Raw genomic sequence first — 17,096 nt, 5'->3', positions numbered from 1 at the left:
CCTTACAGATTTCTAAGACTGTTAGAAGCAATTAGGATGGAATCCTTTTCTACTGCAAAAATTGCAACAAAAATAAAAAAATTTGCTCATCATGAACACAAACTTTTTTTTTTCCATTTTTTGTGGAGCAAAAGATAAACCTGGTTGGTCACTAAACAAAGATTTTTCTTTTTTTTTCCTTTTTTTTTTTTTTTTTTTTTTTCTTTTTTAACTGACACTGGGGTTATGTTATGATATGTTATTCGTTTTGATGTAAACTGTGCTTCTTTAGTATTACATAACAGAGCTATGTGCTGGGTTCACTGAAGGCTTGCTTTCATCTAAGACTGTATTGTAGCACTGATTGTGCTGGAGCTCAGTTTTATACTGCAAATAACACGTTAGGAACCATTTTTCATCTTTTTGTTGCAGTTGCTGAAAACCATTACCAAGCTTTTCTATAACATGACGAATTTAACGTCGAAACACATCTGAGTCATAGAAGAGCTATGGGAATATCGCAGTGCACATATTCCCTTCAGTCTTTTATTTAGGCTGTCAGCGAAGTCATACAGCTGAACTGAAGTAGATAAAAATAGGGCTTTAGCTTTAAGCAGCCATTCAAGAGTTAGCTTTCATTTTCTGATTGGCTGAAAACTTTTTTATGCTCTGAGGTATACTTATATTAGGGTTTATTCAAGTTTCCTGATTGAGTCTGATTGGCTTAGTCAGCTGCTGGCATTTTATATTCTCATATACTGTATCTCTTTCTGGGAATTCATGTGGCAAGATTTCTGTGAGTTTCTTACTGCTGCTTTTTTTTATGTTCCATGATCTAAAAAAATATATAAACCTATTATGGGGAGAGGGGTGCCTCTATTTAATGTACTTGATCTGTATTTGAAGGCCTCAACATTCAAAAATTGCACCACTAAGTTCCGGAGAGGTATAAGAAAATTGGGGCCCATTTTGAGCTGCACGATTAATTGTTAAAAAATCGCGATCTCGATTCAACCCCCCTCATGATCTTAATCTGGCATTTCCACTATTCAGTGCAGAGCCGTTCTTTGCTTACAGCTGACAGCTGTCAAAAAAAAAAAAAAAAAAGGCAGCTGGCAAAGTTTATCACAACATTGCTTAGAGCTGAGAGATAAATGCAAACATTGTATCATTGGGTTCTTTGAGGCTGCATTCACATGTCAGCGTATGGATCGCGGGCAGAATCGCCGCGATTCCGCCCGCGATCCAGAGATTATTGCAAATCGCGGGACGCCTGTGCGTTGCCCGTGATTTGCAATAGCCCCCCAAACGCTGAGCGATGTTGCCACGATTTCTGCCTGCCGAGTCGCGGTAACATCGCGCAAAAAAAATCGTGGGACGCAATACGCTCCAAAGAAGCTCTTGTACTTTTTTGGGCGTAATGCGTCCCGCGATTTTTTTTTTTTGGCGTGATGTTACCGCGATTCGGCAGGCGGAAATCGCGGCAACATCGCTCAGCGTTTGGGGGGCTATTGCAAATCACGGGCAACGCACAGGCGTCCCGCGATTTGCAATAATCTCCGGATCGCGGGCGGAATCGTGCCGCGATCCATACGCTGACATGTGAACGGAGCCTTAGGCTGCATTCAAAATAAACAGGCAAAAAATTTGGGGGAGCATACCCATGTATTTCCAAAGCTGCTGCAGCTATGAACCAAAAGACATGTATTCATGTATTCATGACTGCATTCACACTTGAGCGTAGCGTTTTACCGTGATTTTTACAGCGATTTTCAGGCGTTTTTGGAGGCAGGCATTGACGTCTATCAAAAACGCTGGTAATCAGCCCAAAAAGAAGCTCATGTACTTTTTTCAGCTACAGGCGTTTTGAAAAACACTCAGATGTGAGCAGGGGCCATTTAAATTAATGGGGTTTTACTTGTTGGGCGTTTTGGAACGTTTTTTTTTTTAGCGTTTTTGGAGCTGAAAAACACTCAAAAACGCCCAGGTGTGAATGGAGCCTTAGATCAAAGGGATGAACTTTGTTCTGTAAATGAGGGCAGTTTAAGCGCTTAAAGAGTAAGCCTTTTTCTGACGTGTTGCTCACAAGTTAAAATCCAGTATTTTTTTGTTAAAAAAATCACTTAGAACCCCCAAACATTACATATATTTTTTAGCAGAGTGCCTAGAGAATAAAATGTCAGATGTTGCGATATTTTATGTCACACTGTATTTGCACAGCGGTCTTTCAAAAACAAGATTTTGGGAAAAAATACACTTTAACAAATAAAAAAAAACTAAACCGTTAAGTTAGCCCAATTATTTTTGTATAATGTGAAAGATGATGTTACGACAAGAATCGTGCGAGAGTCGTGATCTTTATTCTAAGAAAACGGAATTTTTGTAAAATCTTACCTGTAAAATTCCTTTCTCTGAGTCCTCCGACAGTCGCCGCCTCTTCATATTCCATTGTGGAAAAAGACACAGCTATTTTAATGTTTTTTTTGTTGCAGTGTTCAGCAACACCAGCTAAAGGTACTATTAATTGGCTTTTAGGTGGCTTACCTATTCTTCTTCTAGCTGAAACTGAATCCTATAAGTAACTTCTGCAGTAATCCTATTTTACTGTAGGATATTTGATCATTTCTTTTACGCAATGGACGCAATCCTTCTGTAAGCTAAATAAGTCCAAAAGGTTCAACAACAGTAGATTTGTCCTTTATTTCATTCTCTGTTTCAAAGTTTTATTGGATTCTAAATGATAAAACAGCCAAGTTGACATAACAGTGCTATTATAGATTACAATGCTTTCTAAATCAACATTTACATTGTGCCAGAAATCCATTTGTCAGCTTAGGGTAAGATACGTAGTTCTGTGGTAACATCTGACGATATTGCATTTCTTGAGCATTCAAGTTTGGTAACCCGTAAGAAAGACGTACTTTTAGGAACTGAATACTGATGATATGGAACCTCAGGTCTAGGAATTGGAAAACATGACCAACAGGTGGAGTATATGGGATGGCCAGAAATAAGAGGATGTATAGAATATAGTGGTTATAGCAGAAAATAGAAAAGGAGAGAAAAAGAGAATAAGAAGTTTTGCTTTGCACATGATTAAGCTGGGTACACTAGTAGGATTTCATACGAAACTTCTTGGGAAATGTAGGAAAACACTCGAGCATTTGGTTTTCATTCAAGTAATTCAAGATTTTGTTTTTGATTTGGAGTGAATGAACTTTGCCGAACCAAGACCACATACACTGTTGAGAAATTCATACATTTGAGAACGTTTTCCATCCTGCTCCTTCGTAGTTTCTCATCAGTCGAAAAATATTAATTTAATAATTATTCATAATTAATGAAAAACTCGCATTCTTACAAAAAAAAAATTGACAAATTATGCTAGGGTATAACCAGCTTTAATTAGTATTTAGGGAGCAGTTCAAACCCCAGACCCACTTCCTGGGTAGGCTACCCCCTTTTCCTTCTCACCCCAACCCAAGACATCAAAAAGTTAGCCCCATCATCCCATTTTCCCTCTCACCCCAACCCAAGACATCAAAAGCTAGCCCCATCATCCCATTTTCCCTCTCACCCCAACCCAAGACATCAAAAGCTAGCCCCATCTTATCTGCGGGTATTGCAGCCTTATCCAGGGTTCCCAGCTTTATATAAAATGCATTCTTTCTCCTTTTGGAGTCTAAACAAACGATTGTTAACCATTACGATATCAACCTTCTGTTTGGGTTCAGGAATGGAAGGAGCTGCTGCTTCCAGTTTCTATCTAGCGAGTTATTTGTGCTGAGAGAATTAATATGATGCGCTGATGTGTTTTGTGATTTTGTCAATGATCACTTGCTGTCTCACTCCCTCATTATTAGGAACATGACAGAGATTTGTACCTTCCATATCTTGTCTTCATCTTTTTTTGTTCACCTTTCAAATGTTTATATCCAAACTGGGTCCTTAACACATCTGCTCCAATTCAGATGTATGACACATACTGTGCCAATCAGTAATTCCATAGCAGAGCCTCTGTTGCCTATGGTGGCTCTGCCATTAGATTATTAAAATAGGGATGTGCATAGCTTCCAGCTGCAGGAGAGGTTTAGGCCTTTGTGTACAGTGCAGCCCAGATCACGGGGCTCCCTAGTTAATACAGTTCTCATACACCTTAATGGACTTGCTCTCAGGAAAGACTTTACTGCTTATTATAAATGTCAGATGAGGGATAAGGAGAATTGTATGTCTGGGTGGAATCGGCCATCCAAAATCCACTTTGAGATGAGTATTAAGTTTGGCTGGAACACCATAGGGAGAATGGGGGACAAAGTACCTTGAGTAATCCCATAATCCTAAAATGAAAAGCAACTCATGGATTACGAATCTTTATGCTCTTAAAGGATTGATCATATGAATCTTCTTAAGTGCCTGGACACTCAAGTATGTCACAGCATTCTGGTATATACATTTATTCAGCCATACAAAATGGCAGCTCCTCTCTGCAGTGAGTGTACCTTGGATTCGTCAAATCCCTTATTATATTTTTATTTCTTTTTAAATCAGGACCAAAATAGAGAAGGAGAAGAAGGAACATGCCAAGCTGCATGGAATGATTCGCACAGAGATCAGCGGAGCAGAAATCGCAGAGGAGATGGAGAAAGAAAGAAGGTTCTTCCAGCTACAGATGTGTGAGGTAAGCTGGCTGTGTATATGTTTGGGAGTATCTGGCAGAAATATTGAGTAGTCTTGTCTTCTATGGTCAGGCAAGTAAAAACTTATGAGAACCTAGTATGTGTAATAAACCTATAATGTTGTGTCTAGTAGTAGTTAGTCACATACAACTGGACTTGTTCTGTAATGTTTAAGACCTTTCGCCACTCATCCAAGTAGATTCCTCAGTTCTAATAAATGTTAGGATTTATAGCTATGGGTAGCTTAATGTAGTCACCTTGAGATGCACCAAGGTAATTGCATACTGTAGTAAATTTGTTGGGTTGAAAAAAGTCCAGTTTAATCAACCGAAGAATAACTAAGCAGAATAAATAAATATAACATATCCATATACAGAATTCTATACACACGGTTGAACCAAAGGAAAGCAAAAAAAAAAAAAAATCATATAAATCATGATTCAATTTGCTCCAGCAGGGGAAAAATGTATATTCCTTCTCAATCCCCCAGAAGGAAATCGGATATTTCCTAGATCAGGGGTCAGTAGGGCATGAAAGAGTTCAAAGATCACCAGGGTTCAACACCTTTTTTTTTTTTTGTACATGAAATTAACCAGCAAGGCCTAACTAAATAGAAAGAAAACTGTAGAAACATATAATAAAACAAATATCACTGCAAAAATATAAACGTAGCCTACATTAAAAGTGGAGAAGGTCAGTCAGTAGGGCAGTGGATGGTGTGTGGACAGGGTCAGTAGGGCAGTGGATGGTGTGTGGACAGGGTCAGTAGGGCAGTGGATTGCTTGTGGACAGGGTCAGTAGGGCAGTGGATGGTGTGTGGGCGGTGTCAGTCAGAGCAGTGGGCGGTGTCAGTCAGAGCAGTGGGCGGTGTCAGTGCAGTGGACGGTGTCAGTAGGGCAGCAGCCAAGGGTGTACACATGTCACTGCAGGAATTATACCGACTGTCGCTTTCAGTGGATGCTACTGGCCAATATTTGTGATTCATTCAACTAAATAGGGCAACTCAGCAAGCACCCAAAAAAATATGTGCTTGTGTGGGGTCCAAGGGGTGTTTGCAGGAAGTGAAGAGGTCATACAACCCCTTCTTACTACCTGCTTTTAACCTTTTAGTTGCTGTACTGCACAAGATTGCAGAGCGGCCTCATTTACTTTAATGGGTCATGCTGTGCACTCCTGGCCGCTGAAGCTAAATGGGAGTAGTAAAAACCACTATGGAGTTTTTACCGCATCTGAACCACCGTTGTAAAAAGTCCTTCCTGCTGTATTATATTTTTGCTGATAAGTCCACTTTTCCTTTCAAGTAATGTAAATGAGTAATTACTGATCTTTATATACCACAGCTGACACTCCCTAGAGGCAGATAAAGCCATGTTAGCCTGATGGTTTCCATAACCACACAATTAGTAGATAGATCAGCAGTTCAGTGAAATATAGATTTAAAGCTGAACTCCATGTGGCACAGAAACACCAAAATGTTTGTGTGTATGTATATATATATATATATATATATATATATATGTCTCCTGCTCTTTGGCCCCCGCTCCCCGCGTCACAGCATTCAATTGACGACCAATGGCTCCCGCTGCTATCAAACTGTCCAATGAAGAGGAAGACAGCATCACATCGATGGGTTGAATCGGGCTCAGGTAAACAAAAGGTGGGGATGGTGGGGGGGGGGGGGGGGGTTGCAGCACAGAAGGCTTTGCACCCTAATGCATTGAAAGGCAAAACCCTTACGAGTAAGTTCACCTTTTTAGAAAAAAATAATTACCCGCAAAAAAATGCAGGTCTCCTTCAGGCAGGCAGGTTAACTGACCGGAAGAAATCAGTTCATTGAGAACTACCGCAAAGGATGTTGGGGCTTGTAGTTAATTTACACACAGAGCTGTGTGAATGAATGACGTGGCTGTGTAGGCCGAGTCATTAATTCACACACCTACGGCCCATACTGCTAGCACAGGGGGGGGGGGGGGGGTAGGCGTAGCTGGCTGCGGCAATGGATACAGGTTACATGTTCCACCCTAAAAACAGGTGGAATATGTAACCTGTTCCCAAAGGTAAACTTATCCTTTTTAAGGCTTTTTTTTTTTTTTTCAAAACAGTGATGTTTATTGAAAATATCAATATGTAACAACAAAATAACAGAACAAAAAAAAACTGTGCAAATACAGTAATATCATGTAATCCTTTAAGGCTTTTAGAACCACTTGCCAACCGCCTATTGTGCTTTTACTGCAGCAAGTACCTGTGCGTCATTTCGTGCAGGGGCTCCAGGGGGCGGAGGCGCAATTGCGGGCTGATTGGCTAACGGGGGAGCCAATCAGCGGATCCGGCAGACCCTATGATTGCCGCCAACCCACGATCATTCCCGAGAGACACTGAACAGTGGTCGGAAAAAATTGCTTAGGGGGAGTACAGATATGAGAGCTGAACAGGGTAAATGTCACTAATAAAAGTATCAGCTTTTGACTTGGTATCTGCATCCTGTAATCCTCTGCACAGCAGAACGCAGACTACAAGAGAACGTATAACCCAGGAGCCAATCAGGTGTGCTGCAGTGTGCATGTGCTGACGAGGCATATGCGGCTAGAAAGAGAGAGAACAACAAGTTCATTAATTAACTGCTTCTGGTCATTTACTCACAGGCTGAGAGCCGAGAGGCGACCAAGCTGTACTGCTTAACTGCAGTACAGAATTCAGGACACCAACTCTGCTGTCTGGAAGGTTTGTGTGGATCTGGGGCCTGAATTAACAAAATTACAAATTCTTTGACAAATGAAACTGCTCCCTTATGAGTTTGAGCTGTGCATTTAGCAGTTTGCCTGGAGTTTCGCATTAAAGTTCAACTCCAGCTAAAACAATTGTTTTAGACATCAGGGGAATGGATGGAACCTCTGTTATTGTTTTAATTGTAGTCTGTGTCAGCAAACATGTAAACTTCCTCTTAGTTCTGTCTCCAAAACTCCTATTTTTGGTAGCAGATATAGCTTTTGACATATTTTATTGATGCCTTCCTTTCTTCTTCTTCTTCTATCACTGGTAAAGGAAGGGAGGGGACATTTTCCTTAAAGCAATAGTAAAGCCTGCTTTGTTATTTTACTTACAGGTAAGCCTATAATAAGGCTTATCTGTAGGTAAAATGAATATCTCCTATATGTGCACCCTGTATGCTGTTGCTGACGTCACGGTATCCCGGACCTTCAGAGTGCAGGTGACATCAGCGACTGCATACAGAGCTTCTTGCTGGAAATGAGAGCTCCCACGCGCATGTGCGGGAGTGACATCATCATGGCTCCAGCCACTCATAGTGCCGGAGCCCGCAAACTCAGAAGAAAGGCCGGGGGGAAGATGTTGGCCCTCTCAGAGGTGACAGCGTACAGCTGGAATGGCTTTGTTCTAAGGTAAGTATTTCATAATGTGCCTTACAGATGTTTTTTTTTTATTCTGCAGCAGTTTACTTCCACATTAGGAAGTTTTAACTCCTCCTTACCCTCTGCAAAACTAGACAAAAGTTGAGTTGATCTTTAAAAGGTAATTACACTTTTATCACGCGGTTTTTTATTTTTTATTTTATTGCGAGCCAGGGCTGCAAAATGATCAATTATGACAAATTTTTGCCAATCACATTTCGGCTTAGATTTTTACAATGAATTATTATATATTTATCATTGAGCTCCTGCACTTACCATAGCATTTTTACGTTACATAAAGACTTGTAAATTTACATTTTTAATTCTTTGCTCGCCATTTGAAGTGTATGCAGTGTGTGTGACATGTGTTTTCCAAGCAGTTACATCCTGTTTTTCTGTCACCTTGAATATACATCACTGTTTCTATATGCCTGAGCAATGTTACCGAGGGCAAACTGATCTTTTACAGCAGAAGTTAACCATAAATGAATGCATTTTCTTGCCAGCTGACATAATAATTTTGCTCATACGGCTTTCATTAAAGGTCATTTTGCAGCTCAACCCAAACACGTGAATTTTTTTTTTTGCCCCTCTCGGTCAGACTGTTTGAATATTCCTGGTCTAGAGTACTGAGAGACCTGGGTCTATACAGAATACTACTTATTTTTGCTTTAAAAAAAAATCTGTATATCTTTGTGACTTAAACTACAATTGAAGGCTCCTGTGTCATAGTCGTAACAAGTACCAGATCCAGTCACTATGTGATATGTAAGCCTTGTAATGTAAGCAAGAAACTTTTTACCTTCCCTGACTGACCCAAATCCTCCATTTGTGTCTCACATGCTCCCCATTGCCGACGCTGCAGCTCACAGTGGGAGGGTTTCGGTAGCAGATCTAGGTGTGACCAGGTGTTCATCGATAAGCTACAGGCTTGCCAATCAGCAGTGACAATGTCACTCCCCTGTAGTAGTTTTTTTTTATCCCACTGTAGAGCAAGCAGGAACAGCCTACACGAAGGAGGCAGCTTTGCTGTGAATTCAGGAGCAGTGCAGCATTGTTGCCACACTAATATCCGAAGCTGCCCAAGGTTGACTATACTGGTAGGCTCAACAGCTATATACAGGGGGACTAAAATAAATCTGAAAGTGCTCATGCACTTATACTTAAAGGGTAACTATTTTTGTGGGGAAAAAAAATAGCAAATAAATCCTTGTTCCTTTTCTGTGTCCTGCCTGCTGGAGTTTCTACAACAAGGTGTAGATCAGAATTTGGCTCTGGGCACCATCAAAGGCCAGATTTCCGCCTTGACTATTTTTTTCCAATGCCGTTGGCTGTGAATTCCTTAATTTACACTTTCGTACAGGGGGTTTGCTATCTGGCTTCTCCGGTGAGATCCATGATACCTCCATGGGACCTCAATTTGGTACTGTCGGTACTTCAGAAACCTCCTTTTGGAAAATATTTGTGAACTTCCTCTGCTCACTCTGTCACAGAAGGTGGCCCTTTTTGGTGGCTATTACTTCTGCGCATAGGGTGTCCGAGTTGGCTGCGTTGTCCTGTCGGTCACCTTACCTGGTGGTTCATAGGGACAAAGTGATGTTGCGACCCTGTCAGGTTTCTTTCATAAGGTCGTCTCAGGGTTTCATTTAAATTAGGATATTGTGTTGCCATCTTTGTGTCCTAAGCCAAAAGATCCTAAAGAAATTTCCCTACATTCCCTGGATGTGGTTCAGGCAATCAGGGTGTACCTGGCGGTGACTGAGTCGATTTGAAAATCTGATTCTTTGTTTGTCCTTACGGATGGTTCTCGTAAGGGCTAGGCCGCATCTGCTATGACCATTTCCAGATGGGTCAGACAGACGGTGGTGCAGGCCTATTCTATTAAGGGGCAGGTTCCTCCTTTCCCTGTCGAGGATCATTCTACAAGGGCGCTTAGTGCCTCCTGGGCATTCCGTCATCAGGCATCAGTGGTTCAGGTGTGCGAGGCGGCTGCTTGGTCGTCTGAACACACATTCACATATATGGGGGGATGTACTTGCATCTTCGGATGCTGCGTTAGGCCGCAAAGTTTGCAGGCTGCGGTTGCAGAGGCTCCTGCCTCTTGAGGGTGTATTTTTTCCTGGTAGTGAGCTCCAGTTCCTCGTTGAGCTCCTGGTTTATCTGGTTGGCTATATTTTAGCCCTTTTTGGGAATTGCATGTATTGCTGTGTTTTTCTCACCCCTCATATTGACACTGCTTTGGGACATCCCAAAGGTCTAAGAAGATATGGAGCTGTGTCCGTCAATGAACGAAAGAGAAAACTGGATTTTTGTCTCACCATAAAATCCTTTTCTCTGAGGCTCACTGACCCACACAGCACCCACCCCTCTGTTGAGTTGGGTTATTTATTCTTCTGACACTGCTTGTTACAAACTGAAGTCCTAGAGAATGAAGTGGGAGTATACCCCCTGGGACAGCCCCAGGGGCATATGCAAAATTATTTCCGCCTAGTCCTACCCCTGTGGAGAGAGCAGTATTAGCCCAAGGGTCTAAGAAGATATGGAGCTGTGTCCGTCCATGAACCTCAGAGAAAAGGATTTTACGGTAAGACAAAAATCCAGTTTTTTGGTGAGATACTCCTAATAGGAACACGTCTAAAGGGATGCATACCCAGCAGCTTTCCTCATTAGTGCTCTGCAGCTGCACAACTCATTGATAATTATGAAACCACTCCCATTAGACCCACTTCTCACAGAGGAACAAACAGGGATTTTTTCAGAATAACTAAGGGTAGGAATCGGCAACAAAGGTGGTTATAATTCCCTGCAATGTACATTGATCACTCAGTGGGGAGTTGTACTTTAAAGCTGAACTCCAGCTTTTTATACACTTTGCATAGTTTGTTTTGGCCAAGCTTGCCCAAACAACTATAAACTGTATGTAGCTGCAGCTAAATACAGCATACCGCACTGTGTTCCAGGTTCGAGCCGAGACTTCCAGTCTCATACCCGGAACTCAAGAGTGTCTATCTGACTAGTGCGAAGCAATTTAGAGAAAGCAATGTATTCTAGAAATGAATACAAAGCTTACTCAGAAGTTGGGACATCATTAGCCCACCTCGCTGAGCGCCGATCAGATAAAAAGCTGGAGTTCAGCTTTAATTGCTGTGGTACATTTTTTTTTTTAATAGGAGACCATAGTTCTATTGGAATGTGTCAGAATAATACCAAGTTTACTGGATAGAAAAATCCTTCCAATGATTTATATATTTTTTAATAGGGTAGAATGTTTAAAACCATTGAATGCATGCCATGTTCACGACACAGCAGAGCTGTTGGAAATGAGCCCTCCAACCAAAACCACTGGGGTGCATAGCAGTAGGATGTTACCCTAACTGAGTCTATTGAGTGTGCACCAAATTATGGCCTCACCACTGTAAGCAGATAGTTAAACATTCCATTTACAACCTTCCCTGACCCCTTTACTACGGGAATTTTGTACCTTCATGAGCAAAGCCGGTTTTGCAACATTTTTGTTACTTTGAACGTCATTTTTCTCAGACTGATACAAATGCTTATGCGCACAGTGTAGAGGTCTGTTTCTCTCTACCCCAGGATAGAAGCGGCATTATAAGGTAGATTTCTATGACAAAACATTACATTTTACAACACTGCATTATAAGACAATCACGGTCTAATTACAGTGATCATCAGCTGGGAGTTGCCTTGTTCGTCTTCCTGCGACAGTACTGTAATTGTGCCTGTTTAATATCAGCACCGTCAAATTAAATTTACAGTTCATATTTATGTACACACTTTCAAAGATGTTCCCATGAGCTCATGCTTACATGGATGCCCATGTGGGCAACTCATCTGCAGTCTTGTAGGTGTGTATTGTACATGGATAAAAATGAGGGCTGTAAATCTACGACTGGTGCAAGACTATTATGCAATTAAAAACCTGAAATCTAGTTTTCCTTGGGCCTTAGATGGATCTATTTTACAATAAAACTCCGCTACCAGCTTAGCAACGGTAAGAGTGGTACCCTTTAGACTACTATAAAACGGCTTATACTACACAGCCTGCTCTTCGTACCTGGTCTTCTTTCAACTCCTCAAAGTGGAGCTCCACCCAAAAGGGGAACCTCAACTTGTGTGCTTCTTTCAGGGGGGAGCGGGTACCTGTTTTTGACAGTTACCCATCCCCACTTCCAGATGACCACTTGGCCCCTCTCCTCCTTCCTTTGCTGCCGGGCGATTCTGCGCGCATGCACAATAGGGGACCAGCTGTAAAGCCACAAGGCTTCATTGCAGGTTTCCCTTACAAGGAATGGCGGTGGTAGCACCCGAGAGCCGATTGAAAAATTGGCTGGGTTGCCGCCATCACGGAATCCCTGGACAGGTAAGTCTCCTAATATTACAAGTCAGCAGCTACAGTATTTTTAGCTGCTGACTTTTCATTTTTTGGTGGGGGGGCTGGAGCTCTGCGTTAAAATGCATCTTATCCTCTGTACCTATCCTCAATAAATCTGAAAAATTGCATTTTGATGGGCTGGTTTTATAAACTTCTAATTCATAGTGAAAGGACAGAATTTAAAGTCGTATTAAACCCGATGACAAAAATTTATTTATTACAGCTCACCAATTCTAAGGTTTGGTTTACATATATGCGAATTGAGTTTTGAACCAATTCGCATGACATATGAACAAAACCAGCATCCGATGTTTCCGGTTCACATATGTCCAAGCTCTCTGCAGTTCATTTTTAAAAAGAGTCCTGTAGATTTTTCAGTCTGGTTCAGATACGATTTCTAGTAGAGGTGCACTGAATGAAAATTTTGGTGCCGAAACAGAGAATTCGGGATGCACTTGCTAAACTGAAAATGACAGTTTTTAAAATATAGATATATATTTATAATTGTATTATATTTGACATTTTAATTATTGTCATGAATTTAAATGAATATGGGTTTGTCTGCCATTTTCGGCATCCTTAGTTTAGGAAAAGTGCATCCCTTTAAATTCTATGTATGTCTTTACACTGGTCCATTGCGCTTCCGTTGTGGTGGTAAAAATTGTGCTTGCTGCATTTTTGATCAGTTTAAAACAACATACTTCCCCTTTGAAAATACTGCACCAACAACATACTTCCCCCGCTGAAAAGCATTGAAAACACAGCAAGAATGCATCAATAATGCACTTGTGTTTTGTTTTCTTTTTATGCGGTTTTTGAGTCACATGACCTATGAAAAACATACTATAAGCCCCCACAAAATCATTATTGGCACCTTTTTCTCTAGCATCAAAATGCAGATGACACCATTTTAGGCCAATATGTTTTGGCCACTTAAATTTCGGTGCATCTCTAATTTCAAGTAAAGATTCGCACCTGAACCTGTGAACAAAACCATACCGGACTCTGAAACCATGGCCAGACATATGTGAACTGGCTCTAAGGCTTCATTCACACCTGAACGTATCATTTTTCAAGCGTTTTTTGCAGGTGTTTGGAGGCAGACATTGACATCCAACAAAAACGCCTGTAATCTGCCAAAAAAGAAGCTCATGTGCCTTTTGTTTCAGGCGACAAAATGCTTATATGTGAACTGGGGCCATTGAAATGAATGGGATTTTGCTTGTTGGGCGTTTTGAGACTTCAGAGATGTGTTTTACGAGTTGAAAAACGCTCAGGTGACCAGGGCCTTAGATGTGGTGGCTGCTTTTTTTTTTTTTTCTTTATTTTTACCTGGTGATTCTGCCAGTAAGTTTATTTTTCATCTTTCTTTAACAGAACAAGCTGTCCAAAAAAAGTAGCAGTTGTAGGGTTGAGACAAACCATTTATCACTGTCAGGGGTGCTTACAACTTTCAGCTTTTATTAATATATGTGAAACTTTTATCCCAAAAGGAAAAAACAAATGTTTGCTAGAACTGTTTGGCCCCTTTCACATGGACGTTCCAAACAGGTCTGCCTTTCAGGTGGACCTGATCAGAGGCTCTATGCACCCCTATAGAGCAGCGGATGTCAGCGGTGACATGTCCTCTGACACCCGCTGCTATCAGATTCTATCCTGTCTGTGAAATCCAGATAGATGGCAACCCTATTTTTCATCCGTCTGGTGGATTGGATCGAATCGGATCAGTTGAAAACTAACAGGCGGTTCGTTTTCATCCGATCTCCAAAAGAGAAGAGCCAGGCTTTGACACGTTTGTCTCAGCACAGTGAGCTGAGACAGACCTGTCATCTGCCTTCTCAGCGGGGATCAACAAATCGATCCCCGCTGAGGAAAACTGAGTCCGTCGGGCGGAAAGCCCCCTAAAGTGTTACCTGTAGTTCAGCTGCAGTTTCTTAGTCAAGTCCATCTAAGGCCTCATTTTTGCTTCTGCTGGCAGAGCTAGCCGAAGATCCCGTGTAACATTCTCATTTAAAGTACTCTGGTTTAGACATGTTTTAGATGCCTACAGCGTTTAGATGTGCACGTTTATTTTTTCATTCAAATGAATGGCTCTACATTTACACATGTAAATGTGTAGCCATTCATTATTTTTTTATTTCTGCACAGGCTCTGAATAGTATTTTTTTTTCGGCTGCAATCATAGATGCATGTTGACTGCTCAGCTGATGAGTGTACTAAAAACCACACAATAGCTCCAGGGAGATGAACTTTCCATTGCCTTCAATATGCATGCAGTGTACTAGAGCTAATGCAGACATGTCATCTCCAGTAATGGCTCATCCCAGAAAGCTGGCAGGCAAATCTAGTGCGAAGAAAATTCCAGACCTGACCTGAGTTACCTGTTCTCACTGCTTCATTCTGATCACTGCCTCCCTCATTTATACTTTTACTGACAAATCTGAAAATGCTGATGATGGGCAGAAATAAATGCCTGGCTTTATCATACAGAATTTGAATTATGAATTTATAACATATTAATACATATTATAAATGTATTATTATTAAACATGTAACATTTTGTGAGGAGATGCTTAACATTAAGGTAAAAAATATATTTTTTTTAACTTTAGAACCACTTTAAAAGAGAATAGCCAAAGCTTGTTTAGCTGTACTTCTCCTATGCATCGCAAGAGTGAGGTTTATTTTCTCTCCTGTGACCCGTTTGCAGCAACAGTGGGTTAAAGCCCGTTGTCGGCTGACGTCATAGATTCGGTCCTAGCTAGGGAAAGTTTGTGATCGTATGATTGTGATCCACCCGAGAGCCTGGACCGCCACCTGGCTCAGCCTCTTGGTGATCTGCTGGGAACCTGACCAAGCCGCTCCTTCTCCCTCTGTAGCCCAGTGCTCCTGTGAGAGCAGAGAGCCGGTGACTGACACCAGCTCTCTGCTCACAGAGCACTGAGAACCGAGTGATCAGCGGTGTTTAATCGCTCAGTTCTCAGACTTATGGGGCCCATACACTAGACAAAAAATTGTTCGGAAATCTGTCATTTTGACAGTTCATTTATTTTTTTCGGCCAGTTAATGGGCACAAATCGGTTGTGACTTTTTTGAGCCAAAAAACAAAAACAAAGGACAAGTTTGGAAACTTTCTGCCAAACGAACGATAAATTGAAAGGTTAATGTATTTCTCATCCAAACTGTTTGCGCTAGGTATATGTGAAAAACGAACAAAAAATGTATTCATTTATGTCCATTGAACGATTTATCAGTCATTACATAATGGCAAAATCGTTTTCTCTCACGGCTGAGTGTTCGTTTTTTGAAAATTATTTGGAACAATTTTTTGTATAGTGTATGGCCAGCATTAGAGCTGGTGGGGGACAGAGGCAGCATCCACCTAGGTATGATTTCTAAATAAAAAAGCATATTTTTTAAAGATACTTTAGAACATTGAAATCATTTCAACAACTTTTTACAAACGTGTAGCCGGGTCCGAACTATCATGTTTATGTCTACAGACTTATGTTTTGTTGGTTGCAATCGTTCTTTTTCCCCTTTAATGCTGGACTCAAATGGGATCGTCATTTTGCAGGAACTGGGAGATTGGCATTGTGGGAGCTGTAGTCTTTTGCAGAGTGCTGATCATGAGCTTGGATTGCTTCCCAAGCAGAAAAGGGGAAGTGGAGCATCATGGGAGGAGTTATAAAACTGTCTGCTACACAGATTTGAACTCTTGCTCCTGAGACCCATCGTGTGCACATCAGCCTGCTGAGTGTGTATGAGACAGCAGATTGCAGCCTACTGCATGAGGCCTGACCCGCTTAAGGAACTCAGCCTCGGCGGAGCTGATTTCTGTCGCTACACCGCGGATGTCTTTACAGTAACGCTGAGAGAGAAGTGGAGGTCGGCTGAATATCCTGAGGCAGCAGAGCGCAGCAAGTTTTCCAGGTGCCGGAGCGTGGAGAAAAAAAATGTATCTTGGACTTTATCTTTAGTCATTATCCAGGTGACAATGATCACTAGATCAAATAGAAAAGGTACCCCCTCCCCCTTTGCTTCCATCCAGTGGGGGACACATACAACAGTGGAAAGGTGAAAAACCTCCAATCAGCTCTCAGACAACTCCTCGCTGAGCTCTGCGAAGTGTAATTTCACCTCTCCATCCCCTGCTTTCTGACAGCTCAGACAAGCTTTAGAAATTCTGGACTTTGAATGGATGTGGAGAAGAGAAGGCTGCAGATAAACAGGTTCAATTGATGTAGGAGGATTTGTTTGATCTCTGTGTACCACCTGAGGCCTGCCACCTCACTAGGTATACAACCACTTTAAAGGTAATGTATGCCCAATGAAATAAACACACTTCCCACGTAGCTGATTGTTTAAAGCAACAGTCCTCAATCAGGAAGCAGTGTTTTCACTTTACTGAAAAGAAATTATAGTGGTGTTGTACTTATTTTATTTATTATGATAAGGTAAAAAAATGGTTTTGTCCTGTTAGGCCCCTTTTGCAGACCATTTGTACATTTTTAATCCATCCATTGACGGATGAAAAACGGACATCAATGCATCTCAATGAAAAAATGGATGTAAATGGAGAATCCGTTTACATCCGCTTCTGTCAACATATGTTTTTTGTAACGGTTCAAAGCCCTT

At 41.4% G+C, this 17,096-nt stretch overlaps 1 protein-coding gene across 2 annotated transcripts in view; it reads left to right on the top strand.

The window, feature by feature from the left end:
- Positions 1 to 17,096, top strand: part of ASAP2 (ArfGAP with SH3 domain, ankyrin repeat and PH domain 2) — a 460,853-nt gene that overhangs the window by 202,419 nt on the left and 241,338 nt on the right. For both annotated transcript variants that reach the window (XM_082252497.1, XM_082252496.1), the window contains exon 6: positions 4,528 to 4,657. In XM_082252497.1, coding sequence (XP_082108623.1) covers positions 4,528 to 4,657 — 130 coding nt within the window. The remainder of the gene's footprint in view (positions 1 to 4,527; positions 4,658 to 17,096) is intronic.

This window comes from Pelophylax lessonae, assembly GCF_965119305.1.
Source record: "Pelophylax lessonae genome assembly, chromosome: 3".
NCBI classification, from domain to species: Eukaryota; Metazoa; Chordata; class Amphibia; order Anura; family Ranidae; genus Pelophylax; species Pelophylax lessonae.
The sequence above is the reverse complement of the archived record's forward strand: the minus strand, read 5'-3'. Positions and strand labels throughout refer to the sequence as shown.